Source organism: Thermobia domestica, chromosome 2 (assembly GCF_964235325.1).
Source record: "Thermobia domestica chromosome 2, izTheDome1.hap1.1, whole genome shotgun sequence".
NCBI lineage: Eukaryota > Metazoa > Arthropoda > Insecta > Zygentoma > Lepismatidae > Thermobia > Thermobia domestica.
In genome coordinates this window covers 120,640,387-120,659,584 of record NC_137455.1, presented here as the reverse complement: position 1 = coordinate 120,659,584, position 19,198 = coordinate 120,640,387, and the positions used below count along the sequence as shown (strand labels likewise).

At 34.2% G+C, this 19,198-nt stretch overlaps 1 protein-coding gene across 2 annotated transcripts in view; it reads left to right on the top strand.

Annotated features, from left to right (window-relative positions):
• Positions 1–19,198, top strand: part of LOC145675132 (inactive dipeptidyl peptidase 10) — a 528,307-nt gene that overhangs the window by 477,905 nt on the left and 31,204 nt on the right. For both annotated transcript variants that reach the window (XM_081745500.1, XM_081745506.1), the window contains 5 exons: positions 4,646–4,720; positions 5,352–5,404; positions 6,367–6,578; positions 12,912–13,087; positions 14,709–14,812. In XM_081745500.1, coding sequence (XP_081601626.1) covers positions 4,646–4,720; positions 5,352–5,404; positions 6,367–6,578; positions 12,912–13,087; positions 14,709–14,812 — 620 coding nt within the window. The remainder of the gene's footprint in view (positions 1–4,645; positions 4,721–5,351; positions 5,405–6,366; positions 6,579–12,911; positions 13,088–14,708; positions 14,813–19,198) is intronic.

Here is a 19,198-nt window from a genome sequence, read left to right as displayed (position 1 = left end):
ATCGAATAACTGAACGAACTTATTCGCGAGACCATTTTTCCAAACGAGTCACCCTTTGTGTTTACCTACAACTAGCGCCGTAAGTAGTGGATCGCTGAAACTCTACACAATTGCCAACTCTATGTATTACAGTTACCGCACACTCCTCATTCCTCTATAACAGACGAAACGACAGAACTATCGGCTTTGTAATCTTAGTTTCTGATCTTCTCTTATGATATTTGATAGTTTAATAAAAATCAATGAAACTTGGAAGGTAGTTTATGCTATGCAGTTTATGGTGAGTTTCAACACAAAAATAGGTTGTTTTCTTAGTTGACTTTTCTGTTGTCATATAGTAGGGTAGGCCGAATTTGTTTCCAAATTTCGATTGGCCGGGTTGCTAAAAAGTTGCCTTGTGTTAGTGATAGTTAACACAGCAAATTTAGATTTTTTGATCAACCCCTTCCGTTGCTTCATGGAACTTGAATATTTTTATAGCTCAGGCTATGCAACTCGCACGAGGCTATGAAGAAAATTGTCCTGCACAGCTATTTCCCTTTTTTTAATTTCGATTGGTCGGGTTGCGTAAAAGTTCCTTCGTGCTAGTGATAGTCCACGCAGAAAATTTGGATTTGTTTGGTCAACTCCTTATTTTGCCTCATATATGCAACCCGCACGACGCTACAAAGACAATTGTGCTGCAAAGCTATAACCTTCGGTTCTTTCTTTCTTTCTTTCTTTCTTTCTTTCTTTCTTTTTTTTTTTTTTTACATCGAAGCATTCTGAGGCTAAAAATAAAACGGAACAGAAAAGTGAGATGCTATATGTTTCCTATGAGATTCCTATAAGATATGATTTTTTATGTGGTTAAAAATTATAATCAATTACACGAAGAAATTGTATTGATGTTTTCAAAACACATTATAAATATACGTCATGAAAAATTGTTGATAAAGTTTCCCTTACAGCTCTTAGCTCGTTTCGGCACATACACTCCGAAACTTCCCAGAATCCATCACGAGGAGGTAGCTTCAAATTGAGTTCCACCCGCCCACCTACTTGCTTCCATTTTTTTTTTTTTTTTTTTGACTCATGTACATTTGATAGTCCTGCTTAGAGTCAAACTTATTCATTTCTTGTCTATATTAATTTTGCCCTGATAAACCCATATCTTCGATCCGCTTCATACATTGATGCTGACACTTTTGTAATTACTTTTATCATCCTTTCCACCAATTGCGTATGACAAGGGAAACGTGGAATTTCCTCAGAAGCTGTAGCCGTCGTTCTAATATTTTCTTCTATCTGGCTCGAAGAAAGTTCTCTTGTTAATAGTGGCTCGGTGACATCCTTTGAGAACCAATCGATCATGACATGATATTTATTTGCATAAAAGTTTACTTTCGGAACAACGAATTTACGTAAACTTGACCTCTTTCTCTGCTGACACTTCTTTATCCTTCTCCATCCTAAAACTCGGATGTCCTAGCTACTGTGATCATTGCCAAGAACAAGTTTTCCAGGATAGTCAAAATAAGCGTTGGAACTAATCACAGTACACATGATTCTTATTAATTCCTCTGGAAGAGTGGATGGAGATCGAGCAAGTAGCCACAAGTGTCGCGTCCCGTTTGTGAGAGAAGAATTTCGATTTATTTCAAACCAAACTACTTAGCTGACATACTGTGCAAGCCAAAGAAGCGGTTCTTCGGGAGTTTCGGTGCTAATATATAATCGGAGAATGCGAGAAGCAGTCATCAACCATCGGGATATGACAATTGGTCCAGGCTTTTTCTTCAGAAGGTCTGGAGGACACAAACCTGAAACGGCTCGGCAAATGTTCGAAAGGTATTCCTGAACGTTACTGGATTGTCTACAAAATTACACTTTTTCAGACTTCTTATAAAAACAATGCATTACATATTCTTATTGTCGTGTATAATGTTGTAGGTAAATGTGTATTTTCTATTATTGCACAGCCGATTTCAAAATTGTCTAAAAAAATTGTTCATGATATAAGTGAAACAAGCTGCAATGTAAAGTTGGCATCATATTTCTTACACTATATATGAAACCATGAATTGAAGCATAAAAATCCAGTTTTTCGTCTAGTTGATTACCATTTTTAACCATATAGGAACAATATCGCATCTCACTTTTCTCTTTCGTTTTATTTTCAGCTTCAGAATGCTTCAGTGTAAAAAAGAACAAAAGGTTATAGCTATGCAACAACATTTTCTTCGTAGTGTCGTGCGGGTTGCATAGCCTGAGCTGAAAAAATATTCAAGTCCCATGAGGCAAAGGAAGGAGTTGACCAAAAAAAAAATAATCCAAATTTCCTCTGTTGACTACCACTAATTCAAGGCAACTTTTCCGCAACACGGCCAATAGAAATCCCCCCCCCCATTTTTTTTCGCCCCCCTATTATATAGGTCTATGACCCTATTATTAATCAAGGAGAATAATTATTTTAATTACAGTTTTGAAATACTTATTCATACAATTTTTGAAATTCGTAGCTATATTTACTTCCTTGCGGTATCAAAAACTAAATCTGAACTTATCTTAAGCTAAAGGTTGTAGAAAAAAGTGGAAATGTGTGTAGCGTAGTTAGTTCAAGCTATATTCTACCTCTGAGCTTGTTAGCGGTTTAAGTGAGGCAACTAGTAGCTCTTTTGTGGTGAGCGGCAGACACTTGTTATTTGAGCTTGGTGGAAAATCAATGCAATGCAGAAAGCGAGAAAATCGGGTGAAATAGAATACTCCTATGAAGACATTTTCTTCACAAATGAGAACAATGTGATCCTATAAAGGCTATATTCTATTCGAATATCTCTTTGTAATAAGATATGCTTGAAAATAAAGTAATAAAATAATATGGTAATTGATCGAAGTAATAAATGCATTAACATAAGTACTATATTATAATGAAAGTAAAGGCTAAAATAACCCAAGCATTGAACAGAAGAACGGTAAGAAATCCTGAGGAAGATGTGGCAGAATCTCCTCTCATTTAATATTTTAAAAATAAAGTATCCCATTAATAAGTTTGTGAGATGAATAAAGTAACACTATTGTAAGAAATTTCCAAATTAACTACAGTAATTTACATATAGTTAACATGTATTTGTTATGTAATTACTTGTTCATATTTTCAGTACTAGGTATCCGCTCTATAATGTTAGCAGCATCCTTAATTCCACATAATTTAATATTCTCTATTTCGAAGCACTCCAGTACAAACAATACTTTTTTTTAAACATTCCTGTCTCCCTCTTCCCTTTTGACTGTGATAATTTTGCACTCTGAACAGCCGTACTATATATATTAAAAAAAAAAAACAATAGCAATCTATTAGAGAATACTCGTCAGCGATTGAATATACAATGATCTTTTTTCCCCGTACATTGGCAATTCCAAACAAATAATAGTGTTCTACATGTATATGAGTAAGCTTGCGTATTTATTTATACGTAGAACCTAAATGAGTGTATGGAATATATTGAATGAAATATCGATAGAATTACCGTAGTGTCATGAATGAAACACATGAATAAAATATCAATGCATTTACCGCACGTAGTCTCATGAGTGACATAGTCATATATCGTCACCTAAAATTTAATATATTAGATGCATTGTGTCATATTGTTAACGCAAATTCATACGTAGAAGCTAGGCGTTTTGAATATTGAAGAATTCTGTGATCTTAGGGGGTTGGCGTTACGTAATGTTTAATGTAGAAGTTTTCAAACGCCAGTTGGTACTAAACGCAAAAGTAAAATGTTATCAAAATGTTTGCTTTTATGGCAGTATTGTAACGTAAAAGAATATAAATCACTTTATTATAATAAACATACTGTACAAAAATTTCTTGAACATGCTTTAAGAAATATGGGATTTTATCAAGTGAGTTTTTTTTAATACGACTGATCACTAATCAATTAAAGTTCCATTTTCACAACTCTTTAGCAATATTTCATGAATTGCAACTTCCATGTAGCTAAAACTAGATACAAAATAGTCCATAGTGTGCAACCAAAAATTCTAAAATTATTTCTTCATCTTAACCAAAGTTATATTAACACAGAATGTCAATTCCATCAACAGATTAACATATTGATATCCATAAAAGTAGACTTCGCTGAGTTCAAAATTCCTCTGACACGGTTGATTTAGACTAAACCAAAAAAATAACGCATGGAGCTGAATTGCAAAAATATATTAAAGTACCAAATTAAGTACTTCTAGTATATAAAATAGTATAAGCTATGAAAATGCATTAAAGCGTGTCATTTGTGATATTTTCAGATCTTAATGACATTTTGTTCCATTAACGAGATATGTAGGAAGTATTTAATCAATCGCTTAATTTTATCAGGCAAATGATCTGGAATTATAGGTTGATCTTCAATGCAGGAATAGAAGTGTATCTTTGATAGCACCTGAACCGTAATCGGACCTCACCTACTGCAAGTTTTGTATAGGAACGATTTCTAATAGGAACGATTTGGAAGATTGCGATTCTACGATTAATTTTGTTGTAATTTGTCCTTCTGACCAATTGGGACTTATAATTTGATTGAAGATTAAAGTAATTGGCATTCTACCCCCTGTTCAATAATAGAAAAGTAAGTGCTAAACCATTATTTTAATATTTCAGAGGCAACTGGACGTCCAGGATTATGAAGTTTCCAGTGACATGAGCTTCGTCCTATTCAAACATTGCGTCAAAAAGGTTGGTTATTTTCTTCAGTATATAAGTTTTTCGTGACATTTCCAAACCCTAATTTAAGTAGTTTTTAAAGTATTTTTACAAAATATCAGCCTTTACATACAAATTTTCTTACAGTTGTAAACTTTTGGCATATTCAAAATAGGGATTAATATATTGAAATAATTGTGGTAACAAATAAACAACAATTGAGATGTTGGGTGGAGAAAAGGAGGAGATAGACGAAATTATGTTTTGAAAGAAATGAGTATGATGTTATTATTTTAATTTTGACGTTTAAAAGTACAGAATATCTAATTTATTTCAACAGAATACTTTGAGAATCAACTTTTGATATATACTTGTGTTAGGAGAACAAGACGCCGTAAAAAGTATGAATGTGGCCATTTGCTGCCCAATAATTTCAAAAATTAAATTACAGCGATCAGGAAACTATTTACCTAATTAAACACAAGGACATTATGTTCAGTTACAGTGTTCAGTATGAAATCATGATTATGTACTACTTCAACAGAAATATACTTTTAGATACACTGATATAACACACTATTTGTGTGTAGCTATGTATGATTTTGTGTTTAACTGAATGTTCTGATTGTCAGGTCTTTTTCTATAAAATTGTTTTCATTTTTAGGTTTATCGACATTCTTTCACTGCATTCTACACGGTCTACGACGTTAAGAATGAGTAAGTACGCTCAAGTGCAAATAGTATTTTACAATGAATTCTGTAAATAATTCAGAACAGGAACATTTAGAAAATGTTGTATGTACTAACTATGTGTATTTAAATGTGCTTTATTAACTGCCAGTATTTTGATAAAACTAATAATATTACGCTGCTTTTCAACTAATAACCAACGTCTGATAAGTTTAACTTTGGTTAGTGAGCAGAATAGATAGTTCTTTTGGAATAGTTTGACATGTCCGAAACCAATCTCCGGATGCACATGAAACATTTAGAATTTTACCTACAAATTTGATGTTAGAAATACACTAAAAATTAGTTGATTTCTATACTTCTGTACAAACATAATTTATGTTTTATATAACATTAAACCTCTTTAGAATAACACCAAAACCAAGACCAAAAAATGTTAGTAAAATGGCAAAAGAACGTTTTTTTTATAATAGCAGTTTTAAAAATATATTTAAATACATATAAGTTCCATGCAGATACAATAAAAGCCTTTCTTCTTGCAGTGAAATGCATCAAATTTACATTTTAAAAAGTCTTATTTTAAAAAAATAAACCTAAGTATTTAAAAAGTAATCGTAAACTAGGATATCTTTATCATCAATGTCTACATATATCATGTGATATTTGAAGTTTTACATATTTATGAAAACAATATTAGTAAACATTTTTAATAACTCATTTACAAATTGAATGATGATCATAATCTCTGCCAATTTCACAAAAAAAACGATTTCATAATTTTGGAAATTTAATATTTCTGTACATAAGCATAACTGATCAAAATTGATGTCTCAGAACTCTAAAGCTTTATTTTGGTTTATGCTGAAGAGAATGCTTCAGGATTTTTAAAAATCTTTTTAACTGTCGTGGTACGTTAACCCTATAATAAATCCTTTAATATTAGTCTGTAATTAAGAGATAAAAAAACTATCATCATTTATTTTTTGCAGTCACCAACTTCCTATCCGGTTTAACAAAACGAAAGTGCAACCGAGCAGTCTACAGTTTGCCAAGTGGCTGGGGAACAGCACCTCCATCGTTCTTATTCTGGAAAACGATATTTTTGTTAAAGAATCGCCATCAACCGCAGTTATTCATCGCCTTACGGACACAGGGATGCCCGGAGTTATCTACAATGGAATACCCGATTGGCTCTATGAAGGTTGGTTTTAGTAATTTACAAATATTTTTGTACTAATAAAAATCCACTTTATGCAGTGACAAAAATTACATGCTGTAATAATCTTGTCCCATGAAGACACTAGCGAATACATATATATTACTACCCAACATTCAGAAATAATTTTGCAGCCAAAGAAATGGGTGATTAAATATAAGAAACTTGGAAATCTTGTCGCTAGTGGAAGACAAGTTAAACACCGAACCATTGCGTAAAAGAGTAACTTAAATAAAATGTATTAGTCATTTCTTTTTATATTCTAGCTAAACTAACTTCCCGCATCTGACTTGTATCAGGAAACTGATAAAAACAAAATTTTTAAAAGGGATGTATTTAGTTCAATTCCTTCTCATTTCAAGTTCTTCCTCGTTTTATTAATAAATGATTTTGTATATTAAAGTTCGATCATATTTGTCTCAAATATCCTACTGTAATTCCAGACTGATTATTTGTGTAAATAAATTCTTAAATGCAATAATTTCAATAAGACTGAAGTCTCATTTTATACTTTATCGCGTAATCTTCAAGTAGCAAATCATAACTTCCGTATCTAACTCTTTGAGGGGCAGAAAAAGGTAATCAACTTTTTCAGCAAATATCGTGATTTATTTCGTTTTTCAGAAGTTATAATAAAATTATTTGCGAAAATTGTACATATTTTGTCTAAGACTAGTGAGAAAAATGACCATTTCTTGTGGTTAGTGTGAGTAGCCACCACCCATAGAACACACCACTAGATATGACTGTCTATGGTATACATGGAAACAGTTTTCCTTGTTCAAGCAAAGTTCAACTTTGCATGTTCTGCTTCCAATACTATTCTTACAGGATTCTTCTTGGTGCTGCAGAGTGATGTTGCCTTAGAAGACGAATTGGGGCATCAACTACTGGCTTGTGTTTCGTGATTGCAACACCTGGTTTCATCACTCTTGGATTACCTAATTTTGGACTACTAGTCACTATCATATTCACCAATAAAGACTGAACAACACTGTGGCGAAAATCTTAATGGAATATTCTACAATGTCGAGCTCTTAATGCATAATAAATGCATTCTCAACGCAGCAATCCAGAAAATGGAAAAAGTAGTCTGCGCCACTCCTTTTTGCACTTCCGATCTATTCAAGTCTCCTTTCAGATGATCAAAAGTATCAACAAAATTCACATTTTTACTATAGTCATGCAGAACTTTTGGGCAAGAAACATTTATTTTCCTTTCATCCTTTTGCTTTCTTATGACACTAACGATTTCACTTCCAGAAGCACTTCCATTGTCATTCACTTTCAGTACAAGAGTTTATGTCTTCCAAATCGAGATCTATTTCTTTCACTGTGAGGATTTTGTGCGCCATAGCTTCTTTACAGAACAGTCACTGTTCGTGTGCGCGGTGGTTAGCTCTACTAACCACCAACTTTCACATACAGTCAAAACACATAAAATGATAAGATTACTTGTTCTTAAAGCAAGAACGTAAACTTTTCTATCACAAGAAATATCTAAATAAGAAACCAAGTACTGTTATATTATACTTGCATGAAAGCACAATTACTGTGACTAGCCAGAATAAAAAGGAAATGTACAACATTAACTTGTGTACAATATATGTGTTTTCCCGACGAATCGTAAATTTCATCACAAAGACATCGTGACACCATTTAGTGAACTACAATCGAACTTCAGAAACGGTTAATCTTGAAAACCATTCACACATGGAAATAAGACGCTCAATAGAAAAGGTGGTTAGTGTAAGTAACCACCGCCCTTGAGGAATAATTTAGGCTTTTTCTACTACAGGTCACAACTTATACTGACTTTCCATAGAAAGTCAATATTGATGTCTAGTAATATTTATTTCTGCACATTTCATTTGTTTTTTTAATTATAATTTATTTCAAAATAATTTCGTATACCAAACAACAGAAATATTTTCTGCTAAGAACCCATCTCTAGTAAATTCATGCACTTAGGTTACACACAAGCATCGACAGAAAATTAGTTATTCCTTCACTACTATTATTTTCTACTAACGCAAGATTGTTCAGCATCAAAATTAGTTTCTGTGCTTTTCATCATATGGTTTAATCAGTACATATTAAAATTAATTATTATTTACATTGAACCATTAGAATAATGAAGCGTTATTTACTTAAAATCAACATTTATTCATATACCACAGTAATACATAATCTATTAAATAACTACACGTAAGGGTTATTATACATGAATGTTATTATAATGAATCAGAAATGGAAAATTAAGCATACCTAATATTTCCTGCTTTCACTAAATTTCGATGATGATAACCATCAGAGCAAAATGAAACAAAATAATGGCGATCAGGAAGTATAATCTATTTATGTACCTTGTTCCAAATACAGATAACTTGAACATTAAGTTGATTTGAAACGCATGATTCTTTCTAGTTCGACCTAAACATAACTTCAATGTAGAGGTCATCATCAAAACACCCTTTCTGATACCAAGACTGTTGTTTAAAAGTAAATTAATCAGAGAATTACACTAAACAATGAGGCATATCCTAAACATTGTGCAGTGGTTCTAAATAATAGCCATTATTTTCAATAGAATATGTATGCTAATATAATTTATGCGTACACCTGGGAACTGAGGAAATCTCAGTCCACAGACAATTAAATTCCCTAACAGCAGCTTTCACATTAAACTTTGGATCAGCAGATATGTTGTTCTAATCTCGATTCCAAAACTAAATTTCCAATTTTTTTCATGAACAATTACAGCCACGTGTTTTACCATCAAACTTATTCAATTTTACATACTTTAGCTTGTAATTCATTTCCTAGTTTCATTTAAAACTGGTCAATGATAATAAACCATGTTTCACCTGCTTCATATCTCCAGGTATTAAAGTACCACTATTTTTCCTGGGATCAAAAATCTACGTCCTTCTCATCGTTGAAATCTCCCACTTATTCCGTTATAATGTTATAATGTTAAACCCAATGTTATAATGTTATAATGTTAAACCTTAAATTTATACTTTTGAACTAATGCGTGTTTGTGGTTTACTCATCGGTAACCATGCGAACGTGTATAATAAAATACATATTAATGTAAATATGAACATGTCTATAAAAATGCCTTTTAGTTAAATTATTATTTAACTAATCATCGAAATTTAACATATTTATTCTAACCAACAATCCTGAATACTTAAAACCAAATTATTATAAATGACATGAATTACTGCAATATAATACGTTTTAAATATATATGCGTTTTATATAGAAAACAAACTTCATTTCTGTGTATTCCTCTACATACAACTAAATCATTTTTGTAACGTAATTAACATGAAGATGGCGTAGATCCAAAACGAATAACAATTAAATATCTCAAGAATTAAATATTAATTTCAGAATTCAATTAAATCATCACAAGAAAACTATTATAACGAGTTAGGTCCGTTGCATTGTGTAACGTAATCATTTTTTCCTTTCGTTCTTGTCTCATGGGATACAGATGTTTTATAGTAACTTTTTCCACCTATTTTTGAAGTCTAAACTTTAATTTCACTCTTGATTTTTGAAGTCTAAACTTAATCTTTTTAACAACAACCACAAAAAAGTCTTGTTTCGAACTTTTTATTATGTTTTCTGTTAATTCGTAACTTTGCCGAAGCCTTGTTTATATTAGTCAAAAGACTCAGTCGGAAGTTAGAAGGCTATGACCCCTAACAAGGAAAAATTACTGAAGTTTAGAGAACTTTCCGGGATTTGTTAAACACAGTAAAAAAACTAATTAGAAGCTGATTTTTGTTTGGTCCTTAGCAATTGTCAGAGAAAACCATAATAACGAGTGATGCAGCAAAATCTGGACTGCCCGCAACTAAACATATCAGTAGTAGGTTTTTAACATAAAACAAAAAGGAAGGGAGCAATAGGAAGGATAACACAAGTTCTACGAAACACACATGTTTTGAACTCTCAACTACACCGCTACGCCTAATCTGATCTATCCTCTTCTTAGTGCTCTCTACCAAGCTTTGTACATGTCCGACGTGTATTTGTCACAGGCATTACTTGATGCGATGCATGAACTGGCTAGTGTTTTCGGCTCTGAAGGCATTGGCATAGACTCGGGCATTCAACAGAGTGCAAAAGTTCTAAATACATCTGGCCTCCTTGAGGTTGGCAGGGTTGTCTTCCTTGGTAACGAAATAGATGCCTTCTTGTTCTAAGTGCTCCACTACCACTTAAGCGAAATGCGCACTAGCCTTGTTCGGCCAGAACACCTAGTCGTAGTCGTAGTGTGCTCTATTGTATGGAATCAGACGTTTCTTAATGCACTCCTCTAGGTAAACCCTGCCATTGATGGCAAAATTGTCCATGATCAGCAGTTGGACGTGTGGTCCAATGAGAAGCAAGACCAGAACTTTCTTCTCAAACTTATTTTTCGGATAGAATTTCACCCTAGGTCGTGTATCGTCTCTGTTCGAGGTGTATAAGCTGTTAATGGTGGAGTGGGATAGCGTGGAATAGGATTCGTCATCGAGGATCCAGGAGGCCATTGCGAACTTCCAATTCATCCGACCACACAACCTCTTCACCTCGGACTTCCGCCTGTCTGTTCATTGTCGGATACGTTTCGTCTTGTATGCCTTCCCATTCACATTCTGTAGCGTTCTTTAATGATAAATCGTTCTTTAATGACATTGTAACCGCTGAGTTGCTTGTATCTCCGAAATCCCATCCTTGTGATCGAACAAACGCTTCAGAATGATGAATTTTCTTCCAGTGATTTTGGCGTTGGATCCACCTGAGCCAGGTCGACGAGATGCTTGTGTGTTGTGAAAGCGTTTCAAAATACCATAGATAATACTTCTGGGCACTCCTTCAGCCAAAAGTGTCGTACAGTGGTCCATTTCCCGGGCTGAATGTTGCCGGAGTAGAACTTGTACAGTCGGGAACGGAGGGTGTCTTCTTTTGACATCATGTTCTAATTATTGGTTCCTCTTCAAGCCACAAACAAAAACATATCAATACTAGTTGAAACACTCTCCATATTACATATACTAATTTTGTCCCTAATACTTAGCATTAAATGTCACAGAACGCAACACATAGTCCAGAATTTGCTGCATCACCCGTTACTAGTGAAATTGAAAGTATTATCTTTTAGATAATCAGACAAAAGCACCAGAATTCGTTGAGGCTCTTTCTACCCTCCATTTTACAGTATGCATATAATGTTACAGTGTTTTAACTTAACACAAAAATATTAACTGTAAGCTGACGGAGATAGAATTATTTCCTGTATAGGAACTTTGTGTTAGAATTATTTCTGCACAGGCACTTTGTGTAAGTAAAGGTCTTATGATGTCATTGCTGTTGCAAACTGTATATTGTTAAAAGCGAATGATTCATTCTAATGTCCCTTTAACAGAACATAATATTTTAGTTGCTAATGCAGTCATATAAAATGCCTACCTATGCTAATACAGCTATCCTTCTAACACGTGTCAGTAGCCCTAGGAAAGTAGTTTTGAAAGTGCTGAAAATATGAATGTGTCATAAGGTTAGACTGATGCATATATAACAAAACTCGATTGATTTTCTAATTATTGAATTATTTTCTTATTATGTCACTAATTTTATGTTAAATTAGCAATGATAGCAGATGGGAAAAAGATTCCATTTTTCATATTTATTTATCAAGTTTAGTTCGAGGTTCATTGTGAGTAGAAAAATGTTCAGATTTCATACGTATACGATAAATCTTGTACTCTAATTTAATTTTACTGTTCTATATTAATCTATTACAGTGATGGCCAAATGTCGGCCCGCGAATATGTTCTATTCACCCAGCAAATAAAAATGAAAAATGTGTTATTTGTTCTTTATTTTTAACTCCATATGTAACAGGAAATGTATTACTGCCTTCATAATATATTGAATCGGGACTAAATTTTTAGCTGAAAATATTTTATTAACCTTTCGGTTGCCAAACCCATACTCCAAAATATGGCCGTTTATATCTGGTTGATGTATAGAACAATGTAGATTTTGTAGGATTACTTTCAAGTGTTCAGAGCCTGTTCTCTAATTCACCGAAACACATGAAACAAAAAGCAAGATACGGAGAATACAACAAAGATTTAGAAAATGTATTAATTACGCAGATTTAAAGAATTGTAGCCTCAGATGGGGGAAATAAAAGTGGAAAACGAACCCCAAGTTTTGTTCTTATTTTATTCTAGCTCGTGGTGAGTTAGAAAATGACCATCACTGATCCATTCTACACTGTTATTTATTTGTTTATTGTTCTTCTTGCAGAGGACATATTTGATAACTTTGAGGCCTTGTGGCCGAGTCCCGATGGTACAAGGATTCTTTTTGCGTCCTTCAATGATTCCCAGGTGCAGCAGCTTCAATATCCATGGATTCCAACTGCCTCTAATGCCAACACCAAATCATTTTTCCCTGAAATTAAAACCGTCCGATACCCCACGGTAAGTTACGAAGGCTTTCCATTACATGTTTAGGTTATTAACTGTATTAAATAATAACTCAAACTAAAAGATAATTGTAATTTAGTTGCAGAAATACGAGAATGGAATTTTAAAATATACAGAAAAAAAGAACATGAATTCTCAAAGACCTCTCACGCATGTTGTCAATAAGTGATGGGTAACACAACTAAAAATATACTGTTGAACATTATTGTTAAAAATACAACACGAAGAAGAAGAGATAGCAGTTGCAAATGAGGTAAACAGAAAGCTCAAGGAAGAAAATTATGCAGGGAGAACGTAGCAAAAAGTTCAGAGGTCAGTAGCGTGCAGGTCTACCACGGGTGTCTCTCGGCTACGATACGACATTGGTAAACCTGAATTTGTGTACCAATCTTCCGGATGTAACTTTAACCTAATATAGACATGTGCATAAGAAGTCTGTCCTCTTGGTCCATAGTGTGACGCAGTCGTTGGGATCTTGCGCAGTCTTTTATACTGTCTTCTAGAACTACCGATTCTATATGGTCTCACATAAAAGTTACCCGGCCTAGTAATACCGGACACAGGCTGACAGGATAGGAAAATATAAATACTGGCTTACGTGTCTGTTGCGAGAGGCATTGAAAGTGGCCCCCCTTAACGTCAAGACACTTCGGCACACATTACGTCATATTGGCTGACACCGCTGTAACTCTTCACATGTAATGCTGCGTATGGTACGGGTAATGTTTTTCTGCAATTCATCCAAGATATGGGATTACTTCCATATACCTGCTTTGAGCATCCCCAGATAGTTCATGCACCAACGCTATGAATACGTTCGAAGTGTGGCATGTGACTCCATCGAGTTAGATGTAAGAGTATAGTCTTTCTTGTAATGTCAGTTTGAAGTAAACCTGATTCAAGTCCATGTTTCATATAGCCTCGCTGCTGAAAGGAATGCGAAACTCAAACATTAATCTAATTTACTAATTAAATCTTAGTTCTTCAAGAAATTTTGATAATGATCCAATAGTTTAATCAATGATCAAAAAGACTTTCTATTCCCGTTAATGATTGAGTGAAACTTCGTTCTTGAGCTTGTTGACATCGGCATTAAATATTGAATACAAACACTGCAACGTTTGCAAATAAAAAAAAAATCATTTGTCAATCCATCAACAGAAACCAAAATAAGAATGATTTAAAAATAGCTTCAGAATGTAAAATGAAATGGTATAATAAAATAATACAATAAATTTATTTTTATATGCATTATTTCAAGAACATTTGAAATCAGACTTGTCAATCAAATCTAGTTAAGAACGAATCAGTAACTTTTCTGACTTCAAGTGTACAGTGTTTTGATTCAATTTTTAGAATGTGAATACAGTGTTGCTTTTAAATGAATTGCCTTAAATCTTTTCTTAATGAGGAAGTTCAACTGCTAGTTAATTGCAAAAAGCATTATGTAATGTTATAACTGTAAAGGAAAACAGTACATCTTACCCGTATATGAAGTGTCCTTTCATTTTTATTCTAATTCAAAACTAATACACTACTTAACTTCTGCAAACTTGCTACTATAAATCTAATCTCCTACTCTAATACCAGATATTGCTTTTTCTCTCTTTAACAGCCGGGAAGCCCCAATCCGCAAATTAAACTTTGGGTGATGGATATTACTGATCCCAGTGCTCCTCAAAAATGGGAAGTAAAGCCGCCGTTAGCTCTGAAAGATCAGTAAGTACTATTTCGTAATATTCAAAATTTAAATGAGATCATATTAATTCAAAAATGATAAGTATGTTATTTATAATCTAATTTACACTGGTGATAGTTATTAGCTTTAGTATCTAGTTAACCTTCCCACACAAATGTAGTTTCTTCTCTGATGGGAAATATTTGCCGTTGACTTTTACCTATTTAGTTTATTATACCATATTTTATTGTTTCATATTATCACCTGTAAATCGTTACGTCTAACAATTTTATTTTCTACAGAAATTCTGTCTTCACTAGGTTCACTACTTTTAGTTAATTTTTTTATAATGCTGATGATGGGGAACCCCGAAATTATGTTCTACCGTTTTCAAGAAATTTTATACAACACGAAGATAGTGATACGAACACAAAGAAGCATTATTCCCCTATTTTTCCACATAATCCCCACTGACATTGATATACTATATTTGTCCCACAACTTCAAAAATTTCAGTATTTTCTGTTCATAAGACATCGTGTCGTTGCCATCACCGCCCCATTATTTGTTTTGAAAGGACGTCAGGACCATATATCCAAGCCTTCCACCAATCGGTTTAGTACTTCAAGCTAGACATAGCATGAATGTATTCTTAACAAACTACTGCCATCAGTTCGTCCTTCCTTCAAAGTGGCCCCACGTAGCGTAGTGCGAACGGTCCGGGGTTTGATTCCCGATGGGGGCTCTCGGACGAAAAAGTGTAAAAAGCTTTTCCGCCCAGCCATCCTGAATGAGGTTTTCAGGGTTTTCTTCATTCACGCCCGGCAGATGCCGGGGTGGTACCTAACATATAGGTCCCAGGCCGCTTCATTCCTTCCCCAATCCTTTCTTCCTTCCCTTTCCCTGAATCAAGGGGTTTGTAACCCGTTGATCTACTGTACTTATCTAACATTATATTATTAAATGTACATGAATATACAATTATATATTATATTATCTCTTTTGTCTATAGGTTATTGAGAACCTACTTAAAATAGACCTTCAGGTTTTAGCGCATGAGTCGTTTTCATCATATTCATAAGCTCGGAAAGTGCGTTCGTCTCGTTCGAAGAGACGTTCTGTTTCGTCGTAGTTTGCGATTTTCAATATTCATGGAATATTCAGAAAAAAAAGTTTCTTTTTTTAAGAACCGTAGGCAATCCGGTGTGAAAACATATGTGTATTCCATATCTTGTTTTGTAGTTCATGAACACTATACTAATAGTGAGTATGTAACAAATGGCGTTAATATATTGCCCTATGAAAAAGAGAGGAAGAGCAAAGGAGTCCAAACGCGTCATAAAATGATGAACAGCTTCCAGTTGTCGGTGCTATGTTAAAGCTTGCTGCAAAACGTGAAGTGTTATAGGAAGAAATGTATTAAGGGAAGGAAGAACAGAATATTTGCCCTACAGGCTTTTAGAAAAGAGATGCTTTTCAAACTTGAAGGAAGGACGTTATTTAGATTTCAGATTTCGGTATCTATGGTCATGTTAGCCGGTTACGTTTTCGAAGATGACGTCCCTCGGCGAGCACACTATTCAGGGAAAGGGAAGGAAAACGGTTTGCGAACAAATTTTGTGAACAAATTTTCACTCGGTTTACTACCATTATTTCGCGTGTCCAGAATTCCATGCGCCCAGCAGTAATTTTGCGCATCTGCCGTAAACATTATCTGCCAGAGTACTGCGATCAAAACCTACTTTTTGTTCTTTTTTTCTTTATGTTTTGCGTTTTTAGATGTCATACTGCTTTGTCTTTCTTTAGAAAATATAGTTATTTTCGTTCTATATTCTTCAACACAAAAACATACAAAAAGCTAAAAACAAAATGCACAGTAACATGTTTCTGTAGCTAGAATGAATTATTTGTATTTTCATTAATTTTAATGAGAAAAATAATTTCGGTTTACGAACATTAATTTCATGAACAACATTCGGAACGGATTAAGTTCGTAACCTAAGGTCCACTGCAATAAGAACGCCAGTTTTAATTTCTTGATGTGTGAGAAGAAGGCGAAGGGAAATAAACATTTTTTGATGCTGCGGCTATTTTTTTGTATACCGAAAATAAGTTTTATATTACATGACCTACATTAGAACACTGCTTCTGATCGAACGTTAACATTTTTGGGACCTATCTGGCTGTGATTTTCCGAAATACAGGTTTTCGTGTATGATGTTTCTACACTTCCTATGCTGATTTTTTTTTTTTTTTTTTTTTTTTTGTACTCAAATCTCTCACACTGATGCATCGATCACTCGGAATGAACTGCTCCACCCGACGAATGTTGGTTTCGTTGACTGCAGTAGCTCGATGTGGAGTACGGGCTATGTGAATTTTGAACCTGCCTTGAATTTTGAACACCACTCGTACAGTTCCGACTAAGAGAGCTTCTTCGCCATATTATGCACTCATCTTCTGAAGGTTTCACGCCTTCCTTCAAGAGAAACTTGATGATGCAGCGCTGATCCACTGGGACCGCCAGCTCTACATTGCCAGGCTTATTGCTATCGTTATATATTATTGTAACGATGTTTGCCTGCGAACTGCTTCTAGCTGAACTGATTTTGCTTATTTTTGGTACATGAGAATACCTTGGTCTAACTTATGGTCCTAGCACATTTGCACCAATGGGATTAAGTATGAGAGAATGACACGAAAAATATGTTTGATAGCTAAGTTCTCCCTAGACTGCTGGACAGATTATGATGATTTTGGACGCATGAGCAGCTTGTGGCTTAAGTTAGGCTCTAGTACTTTTTTGCAAGGGAATAGAAGGCTCGAGGGGCTGGTATGTAAGAATATTCGTAAACGACCGATATTAGTGTTCAATCCATAGCTTTTGGGTTGCTGAGATTCAATCCCGACATCTTTGAAGTCCAAGTTTAGCCCCATCGGTACGGGCTGGTGTGGAAAAAGAGGCATGTAAAAATAATATCAAACGATCGAAATTAATGTTCAATCCATGAAACGAATGGTAACACTATCAATGCTGTTTAACATCAAATTCATTCTCCACGCGTACCCTATACTTTACATGAAACTATTCTTCCCGTGCGAAGAACGGGCATTTCAGCTAGTATATGTGACCCACTGAAAGTGGCCTCTCCTTATAACTTCCAAACTAATGGATAAGAATAGCTGAAATTTTGTACCAAGCAAATATCATAAGGAGAAAAGTTTGACATTCTCGACAATATCATCAGATTAACAGTGTTGCCGTCTCAATATAAAGTTTCATTCCTTCAAATGGCACTACGCCAGATTCTTACATATTTCAAACCTAGATGTAAAACGAAACATTAAAATACCAAACTTTTTATTTTGTTTTCATTCAGTGTTGCCAACTATGGATGCTACAGTATCACAAACATTGAAATTTCGAAGGGGTCTACAACACTAATCAAGCAACTGAGATAAACGAGGCGGGGCATGTTTAAAGTAATTTAGTGTCGGATACTATAACCATGATACGATACATTTCGGAGAAACAGAAACAAAAAGTCAAGGGAATTGAAAATTTATTTTTTATACAGATTTTATTCCGAAAACGTGCTAAGACAAGTATCGTACCTAAGGATTTAGATGGTTTCCAAAAGACAGAAAAAGCGTAATGCCGTTTACAGCAATTTGACACCTCGAACCGTTCCAGAGATACGGTAAACTATGTTAGAGTTTGCAACACTGCTTAAAATGACGAATGAGTAGGGAATGTTTAAAATATTCATTACATTCTTTTGAATAACATTACAGCGATAGTATTTAGTAGTACTAATTACAATGACTTTAAGCAGTGTTGAAAACCTTACCTTTGTTCTTCCTTCACATGTCATTGTGTAGGAAGGACATCAATTATTAGACCCATATATTTCTTATTAGATTCTACGTGCGTTTCCCGTTGTGCATGTTTCAGTAATCACATGGTGAGAGTCGTAAAGTAAAAAAAAAAAAAAAAAGTAGTATTTTTTATTGACTTGTATTGGAAGTTGGAATGAACAAACCTTTATGGTTTGTGGTATTACGGAATGTCGATTATTTGGATACAATAACAACTCCCGTGAAAGATACAATAGCATCATACCTTGTATCTCTTGAAGAGACAGTTTTCAATTTAAAATGTGACTCGTTAGTGCATATGCAAGTTCTGGGATACGTTTTTCTCGTTATACAGTTCAATAGTACACAACAAGCCTAAAGGATTGCGTGATCTGTGTACAGAACAGCAATTGTTAACTTCAATCACGGCTGTGAAAAAAGAACAGATAATTAGTGTACTTTGCGAGAATACACTTACTGTGCTTACTAGCACATTACACACATGAAATCCAGCCAATAGACAAATGATTTTTTAAAGCTCTAACAGTTTACTGACCCGAAGCAATTAC